The sequence below is a fragment of the Python bivittatus genome, unplaced genomic scaffold (genome assembly GCF_059951505.1).
Source record: "Python bivittatus isolate LINGU-HERP-01145 unplaced genomic scaffold, Pbiv_v1 ctg000610_np1212, whole genome shotgun sequence".
NCBI lineage: Eukaryota > Metazoa > Chordata > Lepidosauria > Squamata > Pythonidae > Python > Python bivittatus.
The window spans coordinates 7,576,193-7,589,956 of NW_028277088.1; the positions used below are offsets into that span (position 1 = coordinate 7,576,193).

At 41.9% G+C, this 13,764-nt stretch overlaps 1 protein-coding gene across 4 annotated transcripts in view; it reads right to left on the reverse strand.

Moving 5' to 3' along the window:
* Nucleotides 1–2,906: 2,906 nt before the first annotated feature.
* PAXIP1 (PAX interacting protein 1) overlaps nucleotides 2,907–13,764 on the reverse strand; it is a 36,831-nt gene continuing 25,973 nt past the window's right edge. The window contains exons 20-23 of one of the 4 annotated variants that reach the window (XR_015797768.1): nucleotides 12,470–12,534; nucleotides 10,153–11,922; nucleotides 7,908–7,981; nucleotides 2,907–5,538 (exon numbers count right to left, since the gene is read on the reverse strand). Coding sequence is in view for 3 of the 4 variants with exons in the window: in XM_088150230.1 (XP_088006356.1) it covers nucleotides 12,443–12,534 (92 nt within the window). In the remaining variant the exon portion in view is untranslated. The other 3 variants (XM_025172984.2, XM_088150231.1, XM_088150230.1) reach the window with 3 other exon arrangements.

A 13,764-nucleotide genomic window follows, 5' to 3' on the forward strand; every position in this document is an offset into this window, starting at 1 on the left:
CTTCATTTAGTGGTGGCAAATTTTGTGCCTGAGGCCTACAAGGGGCATCTGAGTGAGTTGCAGAATGGGTGGAGCTAAGATTTGGGGTCCTTTTAATGGATGTGGGGTTGAAACAGAATGAGCACCATGAAACCTAGAGAAACCTATTGCTTTATTTTACACCTTATTTGGGGAAATTGTGCCACCTTTTCATTTGATTTTATTTCATTTTTGGTCCCTGACGTCTCCTGTGAAACATTGGAGGCATTCAGTGGCTCCAGTAAAATGAATCCTCTTCAGTCCTTGTGGGTTTGGGTTTTGAGGATGTTTCAAGTGATTAGCTGAAAGGTGCTGAGTTTGCAGGAAGGAGGGGGCTTGAGACACCACCTTTCCCCCTTATTGCTTGAATTTAACCGCAGAAGCAAACTCAGAAGAGCTGGAACTCTCCCCACTTCAAGGGGTGATGGGTGGCATGGGATCCTAGGGAAGGGTGCAATTACGGTATGAATGAAATAGCCTAGCCAGCAGACACATCAGCCTAATGAAATTATCCCACAGACGAAAAGCTAATGAAATTGCCTACTTAGCATACATTAGCTAAGCAGCGGTGCGAATCCCAGGTCAGTTCCATTTCGGTGCCTTATTGATGCTGTGCTGAAGACAGACGAGCGGGGGCTGTTTTTACGATGCTTGAACAAAACAGGCCAAACAAGGATTCCGTTGCAGCCAGTTTGGAGAAGAATGTTGGCCCCAAAAGCCGTAAGCCAGGCTTACAGTCTACCCACAAAGGAAGACTCAAGCCACATCAAAATGATGAGCACGTAGGTGTCCAGGCAGAACAACCTTCTCTGGGGCCATGTGGCCAGCTGGCAGGGCTGCCCCAGCATTTGTCTGCTTCAAGGCTCTAAATGTGACCTCAAGCTCCCAGCAGGGAGATGCACGACCACCCATAATTCAAAAGAACATAATGTCCTTACATTATCCTTATATGAGGTATGCAAGTGTCCCAAAATCCAGGGACCGGCCAATTTGCCCTCTGCCGGCAGGTGAGCAGAAGGGTCAAGTGTCACTCTCTTTAGCAGGAATAGTGTAGATGCAAGAAATATTACAACAGTTGCATGCGGGAGGGGGTTAGGTACCTCCACCTCTTTTCGTTCTAATAAACCTCCCGATTAAAAATATGTTTAAACCAATAAGCACAGAAACAGTTGATGCGCACAAAATGGCCACCTTTTTTTACAGCAATTGTTTCTGGGGCAGGGAGTGAGGGGTGGGTGGGATAGAAGCAAATACTCTCTTCCCAGGTAAGGTGAAAAGAGCATCATTCAGTTTACAGGTAGATCAGCTCCCCAAATCTGGTGCTGTGCATTAGGGCCTCCTGTAATGGTATGTGGGAATGACCTTGGTACTTGGTACATAATGGTATGTGGGAATGACCTGATGTACTTTCAGGCTTGCAAGATTCTGTTAATGTAGCTTTACAATAAAGTAGAATTAGCTCATCTGGTCGTGTTTCCTGTCTGATCTGTCCTGTAAGGCTGACTTCAGTCTTGCAAGTCTGAAAGTACGTCTCTCCCCCCATCTTCTTTACAGCCCAAGAAACTAGGGAGAGTCCCTTCTGAGCCTCTTGCCCTGCCCACATTCCTGCTGTGGGCTCAGCTGCCTTTTATCTGACCGTTCCCTTGGTTGTGTCTCTTTGCCCTGTCTCCCAAGGTTATTCCCATATACCATTACATCTCCCTATCTAGGCTGTGAGACTCTGGACAACAGGAGGTGAAAGCAAAGAGATTTCAGTCTTGTTCTGCTGCCATTCAGTGGTCATCTGAATTCTTGCAGCCCAGATAAGCAAGCCCCAATATGTATCTTGTTTCCCATGGCTGATGCACCAGGAGAAGAATCAGAGTTGCAGCAATGGACTTGTAACCTCCATGTGTTTTTTTTTTCAAGTTTTGCATAGATTCCAGATTCAGTGAGAAAATGTGCTAGAGAGCTATTTTGACAACCCACTTTCCCCAATTGGATGTCTATCAACTGTGTTGAAAACACGTAACTTTTTCAAGATGAGGACATCTAGCTTTTAGATCATGCACTCAGGGTGAAGGGGGGTCACTTCTAAAAAAGGTGTTGGCAGGAGTAGGGCCAAATCTAAAAATTTATTTTAATTAAATACAGGTTCAGTTAAAGATTAAAATGCAGAAGTAACTTGAAGCTGCAGATTGTGCACCTCTACTTGGCCCATCTGGAGGATTTTGGGTGAGGTAGTCCATCACAATTAGAAAGCAGCAGACCAGGGACCACCAGAGGACACAACGTGGGTGAAGTGGAGGAAGAGTATAAAGCAAAGTAGTGTGATGGTGAAAGTTGGCTAAGGGTTCCAGGAACAGGAAGAGGGCAGAAAACCAGGATTACAGAAGTAGCCCTGAGTTGCACCTCAGAAACGGCTGCCTGAGCTTTCTCAATTCATCAGTTTGTTAGCAATTCTCTTTTAACCCCACTCTTTTGCCAAGGGGAACTTGGAGACACTTGATGACTCCTCGGTTCTACCTCCTAAATCTGTGACTGAAGGAGAAGAGTGAAAACTCAAGTCAGTCAGTAAAGCTTTGTGGATGAAAAGGAACTGGAACTCCCATTTCCCTGATATACCTTCAGTCCCTCAATCCTTGCTCCCTAGGAGCTCAAGCAGTGACGTCTTCAGGGGAGGTCAAAACAGGCCAGATGGCAGTTCGAGCATAGCAATAGAAGCTCACATGCATGTACAAAAGGGCAGGGCTTTGACTGTGATGCCACAACTGCCATCTTGCCTGTTTTGACCCCTCCGCTTGGGCTTAATGTGTCTTGCAAGGCAATCCAGAAAGAAGCACACCCAGAAGTACCAGCTCTAACTTTATTGTAAGGTTACATTAAAAGAATCTTGCAAGTCTGAAGGTACATCTCTCCCCCCTTGCCTTTACAATCCAAGAAACTAGGAAGGTCTTTTCTAAGATGTTTGCCACACTCCCATTCCTTCTCTGGGCTTGGCTGCCTCTCATCTGGCCGTTGCCTAGTCTGCAGCTCTTCCTCCTGTCTCCCAAGCTCATTCCCACATACCATTCATATAGGGTGTAAAAACTCTCTCCCCCATCCTCTGTTGTTCCTACCACTGACTTTTTAGATGACCCCCAGTCCCCCTCTTTAAAGATGATGTCAGTATTGGCCTAATAACTACCCACCAGTATGTTTTTGCACTGCATGCTCTCAATTAAGGCCATCTTTGCTTCAGGCCCCAGGGAGAGCAGTTCATCACTGTTTATGCTGAAAGACGATTTTTATGGTTATAACCGTTAGGAGTGACCTAAAGGTTGAAATAATGAGGCCTTTCACGGTGAGCCATCTTTATTCAGGCAGTGCCTTTCTTCAGTTCCATCTTGGATGCCCAGCAAAGCATCTGGGGTACAAAGCAAATAGGAATCCTTTTCCCTCATTTTTTGCCAGCATAACCTGAACATAGACATAGCTCCTCCTAGTGTTCAAAGATGCTCACTACGGCTTTCTTTTCTAAATATGGTTCCTTATTTATGTAGAACGTTTATGTGGCCACCCATCTTAAATTTATAACCTTGGGTAGCTAACAAGAAGCCACAAAAGTATAGAGGAAAACCTCAGTTTAAATAACCATAATTGTCAGCCCTTTGAAGGAGATCCCACAGGAAGACTAGAACTGTACTTTATTGAGATAAGCTATATATGCTTCTCAACCTCAACTTTAAAAGGGTGGACTTCAACTCCCAGAATTCCCCAGCCAGCACGTTTCTCAAGCTCAGCGTCTTTAAGATGTGTGGACTCCAACTTCCAGAATTCTGAGAGCTGAAGTCCACCCAAGTTGGTGAAGCTGAGAAACACTGAACTAAAACAGCAACCATTATATAAGGCAGGGATGGCCACATGGTCCCTGTGGGTACACCTGAACCCATTCTTCTCCCCACTATGCCAATATTTTGACATACTTACCTGTTTGTTTTTTCCCATGTGTGCAAATGGCAACAATTCATGAGATCACAACATCTCGTGAGGTTTTGGAGTTCCTGCTTGACATCTTGTGATTTGGAGTGTAGGACACCAAAATGTCATGAGATGAAATACAGATGGTGAAATATTGCAAGGGTCTGGGCATGCATGCCACCACTACCCTGACACCCACTCCTAGAAATAGCCTTGCAGCTCACCAGTGGACCAGGAGTTGGAATTCAGTGATTAATACCACTGGTTCCATATTAAAACAATGCCTTGAACTGGAAAAGAGGGGTTAAAAATTTACAAAGAAAGCAAGAAGATCCTGCAAGAATTGGTGCATAGCTCCAAGATGGTTCCAAAATTGTTGGTTAAAAACAGGGAGCACCCCCCTACCCCAAAATCAGCATTTTTCAACTTTGGCGACTTGAAGATGTGTGGACTTCAACTCCCAAAATTGAACGCTGGCTGGGGAATTCTAAGAGTTGAAGTCCACACATCTTCAGGCTGCCAAGATTGAAAAATACTGCCCTAACCGAATGGCAACTGATAAAGAGCACATCACAAATATATCCGTTTCCCTGACAGACTTTCTTGCAAATAATAGTCAGATATTTCCAAAAGGGACCAAACAAAGGTCACCCACAGATGAGGGTACAAGGGGAAAAGTAAAGAATTCCCTTGCATCTCAATATCTTGCAAATAGCAGAGATATAGCATAGTATAAAAGTGTTTTTTTTAAAAAAAGAAATCAGTTTAAAAATAAAAAAATAATATCCACCTACATAAAACAGTTTTTCTCAAGATGTCTTTGGGGAGGGCACTACAATGCACAGAACTCCGGAATCTCTGTCATCCAAACATCTGGAAGGTGCAAACTGGTTTACAGGTTTGGTTTAAATTAGAAACAGCAAAAACAACCATCACAGCAGAAAGTTTGCCAACCTCTTTAAAAGTGCAGCTCTCTTGTCCCTGGAAACAGGTTCAGGAGGGGACCCTTGATCATGGAAAACCCTTCCGTAGCACCCTGCCATCCTCTTAGGCCATATCTTTCCAAAGTCAAGAAAGTCCAACTTGGAGAAGTTGAGAAAGAGAATCTGGTAGCAGAAACTTTTCATCTTTTCCTGACCTGCCAGGCTCTCAGACTTGCTGGTAGATACATTCCTGACAATACATTCTGTCCACTCATTTCAGATGAAGCCAAGAAGAAACAGCCAGGAGGGGTTGAAGAGATGCAGACATCTTCTGTCTTGCTTCTGATCTCTCAGCAGGAACTTGGCAAACAGAGTTTGTGCTTGAAGAGGAGCCAACATCTCAGCATTTGAAGACAAGCAATTTGCTCTGTCTGGGGGATCAAAACAGCCCATGTTTGTGGAGTGATTAAGTGACCACATAGATAGACCTTCTCCAGGAAGATCTGTCCCCAACTTGATCCTTCAGGTCTTCCAGCGGTGCCCCATCGCCACTGTAACTGAGTCCATCCACCTTGCTGCGGGTCGTGCTCTTCTCTTACCTTCTACCTTTCCCAGCACTAGAGACTTCTTCACAGAGATAGGTCTTCACATAATGTGTCTAAAATTTATGAAATGCAAACCTCGAAATATGAAGTTGAATATACAGGTTTTACCCTAAACAGATAATAGTCTTGACACTATTTAGCTTTCTGAGAGCAACCAAGGTCTCCTTGGTGCTGCCATCTAGTTGGATCATGTCATGGACTAACATAGTGCACTTTGGATCTTTGACATGCAACGGCAATTTCTACTTAAATACTGCTTCATGACCGACATGGTAAGATTTTGCCAACTCAAATCAAAGTTCAGGGACAGTATCACAATACAAAATTTGATGCTATTTATAAACATATCAGCTGTATATGAAAGTGGTGCTTTTGTGTAATAAAAATGGATATTACTTGTTAAGGAGTACAGCACTATATCTCAGAATAAAATACCAGTACCAATAAGCCAATGAATCTGCAAATTAAAATAAACTAAACAATTTTGTGAGCAAATTCATTTCCGGCACAAGATGGCAGCAAAGGCCAAATTGGGTGTCCTTAACTTCAACTGGTTCAAGTGACTGAGGAGGGTTTACATTGCTGTTTCCACGAGCCTTCAGTATGAACTTTATTTTTATATTATGATATTCTCTGCACGATCATTTTCTGCATTTGCATTAGTACAGCTAATGTTTTCCTAGCACTTCAGCAGTTAACATTTTTTTTTAAGAAAGGAAAGGAAGGGAAATGATTTATGACACCCTCCATAGCTTTTCCTGATAGGAATTTAGATCCCCCTAGATCTCACATCTGTTCACTGTATATATTTTCTGAGCATTTTTAGTACCACTGGGCGTACTTCTGGAATGAAGTGATTTGCACCTCATGTGAGCCCAGCGACTTTCAACTATCAATCAAAGCAGCCTGTTTTTTTTCCCCCTGGCCTTCTCACAAGTCTGAAACAAAGGTGCCAGTTCTTTAAGAATCATGTTAACCTGGATGGATTCTTCAATGCCAGAGATTAAATGTGGCAACGGTCACCATCAACTCAAACCATTCCTTATGCGCAGTGAGATGCTACTGATGCGCTGATGGAGGGAGCGCGGTTGCGTCTTCTCTCCTCAGCTAATTCTGGCAAGGTCTGGTTATCCAGAACCCAGTAGCCAGAAAGTAGATGATCTAATTGGATTTGGTACAACTGATGGCAGACCATGCTGTTTAGAGATAGCCGAGCATTACAGGATTTTCCTTCGTTATCAGGTCTTTGGTTATTTGAAGAACTTTTTATCAGTTCCACCCATTTTTGTCAGACTAGGCCAGTGTTTCTCAATCTTGGCAACTTTAAGATATGTGGACTTCAACTCCCAGAATTCCCCAGCCAGCCATGCTGGCTGGGGAATTCTGGGAGTTGAAGTCCACGTATCTTAAAGTTGCTAAGGTTGAGAAACACTGGATAGGCCATTAGTCATTTGTATTTTTACATTCTTTAAAACTACATGGAAGTTGGCAAAAACAGTGGCGCGAGGCATTTTGGTGAGCATTCAAGAACCAATTCCTTGTCACAGACACTGACCATTTGCATATCAAGCATAAGGAAATGTTGGTTTCAGCAATTTCATAAAACACAATGATATCGACCATAAGTAGAACGAACAATTTGGCTCTTTCTGAAGTGAGCCAACTTGATCCTTGCAGCATGGGCTGATACACAAATCAGAATATAACGAAGCTTTGTCGCTGTTGTCTTCTAGTTCAAAACCGAGTGTTGGGACAACCTGCAAGTTTATTGCCATTGCGATAACATGGCAAATGTAATTTTGTTGCCATTTTTAAAAACGCAATGCTGAAAGTGCCCATTATATATTTATAAACACGCAGAAAACTGACAGCGACCAGGAAGTGTCTTGTGAACCATGCTAACCCTAATGGTCAGATTAAATATATTGTACAGTGGTACCTCGGGTTACGAATTTAATCCGTTCCGTGACTCTGGTCGCAATCCGATTTGTTCACAACCCGAAGCAAATTTTCCCATAAGGTTCAATGTAATTACCGTTAATCTGTTCCAGCGTCCGCGGACCACGCGTCAAGGGCGGAAAAATGGCCGCAGACCACGCGGCAGGGCGGAAAAATGGCCGCGGACCATGTGGCATGGGCGGAAAAATGGCTACGGAACACGTGGCACGGGCGGAAAAATGGCCGTGGACCATGTGGCACGGGCGGAAAAATGGCTGTGGAACACGTGGCACGGGCGGAAAATGGCCGCAGACCACGTGTCACGGCGGAAAATGGCCGCGGATCCGGTTCGTACCCCGAGGGGGAGTTCGCAAACCAAGGTAAATTTTTGCAGCCGGAGATGGTCGCAACCCGAAAAGTTCGTAAGCAGAGGCGTTCGTAACCCGAGCTACCACCGTATTTAAAAAAGACATTGCCTGTCTACCTCTGAAGCCTTGTGGAGAACTGGCTGTTGCAGTTAGTGAATCTAGCATATGGCACCATCGTCATTGGTCATATCTGTGGGCAGAAAAGAGCATTCAGGCTGCTGTTTTTCAGAATTATGGAAAGTAAACTGCCTCTGCCAGTTCCATTTAAAACTAAGCCTCAAACCTGCTGTTTTGTTGACTGGCCACACAAAAGGACCCATGAAGTGCCCCAAACTAAAATTCTTACCTTTATCTCCGTTAAAAGCCAAAACAATCGGATTTTTTACAAGCTGAAATTTCTGAACAAACTCCAAGCAGTAATCCTGCAACCCCACACCATACCACAGTAGTCTGAATCTTTGACACGCAAAAGCAAAGTACCCAGTTCAGTATTGTGCTTCAAGACAGTTGTGCTTCTGTCAAAATTAACAGCAGCATTTGGGAGCATATCATTATCCTGACATGCTGAAAAGGTCTGAAAATCGTTTCTGTGGTATCATTTGTTATTTATGAATTTTTATCCACCTGTCTACTGACACTTGAGCAATTAAAATGCCAATTATAACACATAAAAATAAGACCACCATTAAAATGAAGTCCAATTTAAAATCAAGAATCTTTTCAACTAAAAGCTTGGTGAAAGAGCTGGATTTTCCCTATTTTTGAAAATATTGGGGAGAATGGGGAGCCAAACACCCCTCCTTGGGGAGTGTATTTCACAGTTGGGGAGGCATATGAGGAAATGCCCTCACTGGAGCCCAAGTTCCTGGCAGTAGATGAGATCTTCAGGAGGGCTTCTCTTGCTGATCTAAGTAACCATGCAGGGTCATTTGGGGGGGGGGGGGGACCCGTAAGTTCTTGCAGATAGGTATTTTTCATTAATATAGATTTTAAATGAATAGTCATGTGCCCCGTCAGTTTGTCCCTACGTCTAGCTAAAAGAAAGCAGTATTTATAAATGACAAAAATAGGAATAAAAACAGGGCACTCTCTCCTCAGATTCAGTCCTTGGCTACTTTCTAAACCTGGCCCAGGCCATGGAAAGTCACTGCTGATGACTGTCAACAATATTGGGCTAGATAATGGTTTTCATATGAAGACAGCTTCCTAGGATCTTTACTTTTAATGAGATAAAAAGTTTAAGAAGTTATACATCTCTCTTTCCTTCTGCCCCAGACATCTGTAAGTTATGTTTTCTTGTTCATCACATGGAGAACCTCACTTATTGGGCAATCCAAAAACATTAATAAATCTCTCCTTCCCCCACCCACCATCCAAGGAAACAGCCACTGTTGCCCTGGAGTCTTGAACAGCCAAGGAAGTAGCCACAGCACCTTCCAATGGACTAGCTCCGAGAGAGACTGGAGGGAAAGAGAAGACAGAACAGCAGCAGAGTCTCCATTCCTCCTGGATACCCTTGTTCAGACACCTACCCAGGGAAAGAGTGTCCAGCTTCTCTGCATTTCTGGCCATCTCCAAAATCTGGTTCGATCTCGGAAAATCCTGGGCAGGCAATAAGAAGGCCCCTCCCCATTCTTATCCAATTATGTCTATATGACACCAGCCAGGCCAGCTTGTTTGCCCAGGATTCATTCTTGGGTGTTTGCCCAGGGTTCATTTTTGGGTGGTTGCTTCTGAATGCATGTAACAGCAATTCCACAACACAACCATCATCCCATGGGAACTGCTGCAAAGCTGCACAGGCTCTCTGTGATGGGCCACCAACTGAGAATGAACATTCCCAGGCTATACTTCCCTCCTAACACCCTACTTTTCTTCCCCACCATACTGCTGATTGCCCTCTATTACTACAGTGGTACCTCCCTATATCCCTTGGCTCCTTCTTAAAACAGCAGGCAGCAGATCCATCCCACTCCTCTTTCCTTCTCCAGTCAGAAGGCTGGCCCTCACCCTCATTCATCCCTGAAGTGACTCTGTCACAGAACCTCTTGCCAAGGCAACATCAGAACAGGTTGCTGGGAAGTTCCTGATGTAAAGTGTCAAGTCTGCTCCGAGATTCTCCAGGAAGCAGAAACCAGAGGAAGGACACAATATTGGCAGGTGATTGAGGGGACCTGGCTCTCCAGGCTGTACCTTTTGGTCTCTTTCCTGCCTGGGTACAAGGCACAACCTGTGATTATGTTAGGTGCGACTTCCATTGCCACTGCCCATCTTTCTGGAGGAAGGAAACATCTAGACCAGGCTCCTCATCTGTACCAGCTTGCAAAGAGAGGGAATTCTCAGTCTGTGCAACATACTCACCTGTAACATGGGCATCATGATGATGATGAAGAAGAAAAAGAAAAGAATACCAGCCCTAATAGCAACATCTGATAGCCACAGAAACTTTGAGGCGTGTGGGCAGAGAACAGCAGTCCTATTTCCTTTCAAGGAGACAAAATATAAGCATCAGTCTTATGATTTAAGAATGAGTTTTACTAATATAAGAGAAATTAAAATTTACTTTTAGCTTGCAAATCAATCTTGAGGCAGCTGAGTGAATGGGGTTTGTCCATTCACTACAACTTACAAGAGTTGTAAAGCCCATCACCTCTTAAAAGTCCCATTCATCTAGTTACCATGGGTCAGCAACATAGGCGTTTTTAAAAAGTATACAAGACCAGAAAAGTTGATGTAACTTTGTATTTTTAGTTCCTTGAAAACATGTACAGTTCCAGCATGAGAAAAGTTTCCTAACTTAAGTGGCAGCAAGTAGTGCAGCGTCTTCAAAACTGCATAGCCATTTTCAGTAAATGATGGTGTCATTCCTGTCATGTTCAACCAGTAACCCTTCAGATGTTCTTAGATTTTCTGTGTGGAGTGTGGAGAGAGGGAGGGAGGGAGAGAGAGAGAGAAAACACCATATGTGGCTCCTAAGAAACCACATTCAGGGTTACCAATTATTTCACCCTAAATAAGTTGCGAATTAATACTTTTTTGGTACTGTTTTACCCAAGTTATTGAACTTCTTAAAACTATGTGAAATCTGCTGTCAATTCAAAGATAGCCAATAGAGAGACTCATGTAAAATATCTGTTTATGGTGGCTGCAAACATGAAAAATGTATTTTAAAAAGAACCACCACCATCCCACACATGATTTTAATGTTTTATCAATTCCACAAAAGTCTTCAGAACCATATACAATAGCCAGCTGACTGCATCTTATGCAACCCTGCTGAAATAGTTAAATCTGAATTAAAGATGAATATTCAACTTAAAATTAAATGGATTAAGTTAACATAGAATAACAACATTTTTTAAGACCAATTCAACTTGGATGAAATAACCACATCCATGAATTCCGTTTTGCATATTTATTTCATAAAAATTACAAATAAAGTTTATCACTGCAGAATATGAGTGAGTTCAAGCTAACTGCAGTAGGAACACACATAACATTAATAAACTCTGTTTAAAATACTTGGCTTTTAATATTAAAACACACCTGGTAAAATAAATGGAAGAATATCTTACACCATTTGGAAGAACAGAGTAATTTACTCTTACCAGAAAGTGCTATAATTGCACAACATTTTAAAAATAAAAATCACCACTAAATTTTAAAGAAAAATTATTTAAAACTATGTTTATTTAAAACATAGGATAGTATTAATATAACAGCATAATAAAATAAAGTACAAAATATTTATTTCCATAATTTAAACATACCACAAGCCCTTTTTCCTTTACATTTTAATTTTGATTTTGGTTGAATACTGCCGATTATTAAAACTTTAAAAAAAATCAGGAAAACTATTTTGCAATATAAAAAGTAATCTCTCTGGTCTATAGTATAGTACAAAAAAACATAGTTAATTATGTTTAATAAAAAAAGGTGGCACATCTTAAACAGATGCAGTAAACTTTTGCTCTCCTGCCTCAAACTGTTCTTCACCCTTCAGCAAAATAAGAGAAAAAAGAATTCCACGAAGTCCTGATTTACTGATCCACAGGCTGGAAGGAAGCTTGGAGGAAGGGCTCAAAAAATCTGAAGCAAAACAAGGCATTTTACTTCGAGTCAGGTAAACTTATATGTAAATTTGGTTAAGGGAAAAATTCACCTTCAAATATATATATGACCATAACCAACTTCTTTAAATTGGCCTCAGCAGCATGGGACAAGCGAGGCAAATGACTTATTTATGGCAACATCAAGTTATGATGGAACTACATAATTTCAGCATTTGTGTGATGACATCACTCTGCCATGTCATCATTTTGATGTCATCATGGTTTGCTACATATGACACTATGTTATATAATAACCTAGCAAAAGAAGGGGATCAAAATCTATTCCTTGCCTTAAAAACCTCAACAGTTTAAAGCCAATGACTAGTACAGTATTTATAAAAAGTGAAAATTGCTGTTTGCATTTCAGCAAGCCCTCAACAGAACAAAGAGAGGGAACCAAACGTCCATCAATAGAAGATAATGTATTATAATTTCCAGTCTGCATATATCTATTTTAGACACATTATCCATATGGACAACCACTGAGAACAAAGCCTATTTCAGTGAGCCTGGCATTCTTACAGAAATCAGTATAATATTTAGGGAGGGAGGCAGGATATGAAAGGATATGAGTCATAATCCAGCGTTTGAGTAAGAACACCAGTCAAAACAAATTCTGCATTGTGGACATCTGCAAAAATATTGAAAGAACATACAAATATGTAAGATATTAATATAAAAATTTAATCAGCAGCCTTTGTTAAGGATACTTAGCAGCTGGGCCCCAATAAAATATGGCTGAAATGCAGGTGGTGTGTTCAACCAGATAAATCAGTGCCAACTCATGCACTGGGCATGTGCCAAATATAATATGGGTTGTACTGCAACCCAAGCAGCGTCTCAGCTACAGTGCATTTGGAAAGTATTCAGACCCCCTTCACTTTTTTCAATTTTGTTATGTTGCAGCCTGTTACAATCGTTCAAATTCATTTTTTTCCTCATTAATCTACACTCAGTACCCCATAGTGACAAAGTGAAAACAGAATTTTAGAAATGTCTGTAAATTTACTGAAAAGGAAAATGCACTGTAAGTGATAAATACACCACACATTGCTACCCAAGAATTCTCCCCTCCACCATTGCTCGGGCTATAAAGGAGAAGTGGGGAGAATTGTGCCTTCAGATTTGCAAGATTGATGTTGGTCTTGCCAACGAACCAGATAGGAATCACGACCAGATGAGCTAAATTTAGCTCATCTGGTCGTGATTCCTATCTGGTTTATTGTACAGCTACATTGACAGAATCTTACAAATCTGAAGGCCCAATTCTCTCTGTCTCCTTTACAGCCCGAGAAACTAGGGAGGGTCTCTTCTGAGACTTTTGCCCCACCCACTATCCAGCTATGGGCTATGCTGTCTCTTATCTGACCATTCCTTTGGCAGCGCCTCCTCACCTAGTCTCCCAAGGTCTTTCCCACAAACCATTACAGTAGCAAACAGTAAAAAAAGAGCCAACAGAAATAAATCCCATGTGTAGTTTTAACATTTGTATTATTGTGAACCTCTGGGAGATCATAGTGGGGGGCACAAATGGGATACATACAGTGGGGCAAAAAAGTATTTAGTCAGCCACCAATTGTGCAAGTTCTCCCACTTAAAAAGATGAGAGAGGCCTGTAATTTTCATCATAGGTATACCTCAACTATGAGAGACAAAATGGGGGAAAAAATCCAGAAAATCACATTGTCTGATTTTTAAAGAATTTATTTGCAAATCATGGTGGAAAATAAGTATTTGGTCAATATCAAAAGTTCATCTCAATACTTTGTTATATATCCTTTGTTGGCAATGACAGAGGTCAAATGTTTTCTGTAAGTCTTCACAAGGTTTTCACACACTGTTGCTGGTATTTTGGCCCATT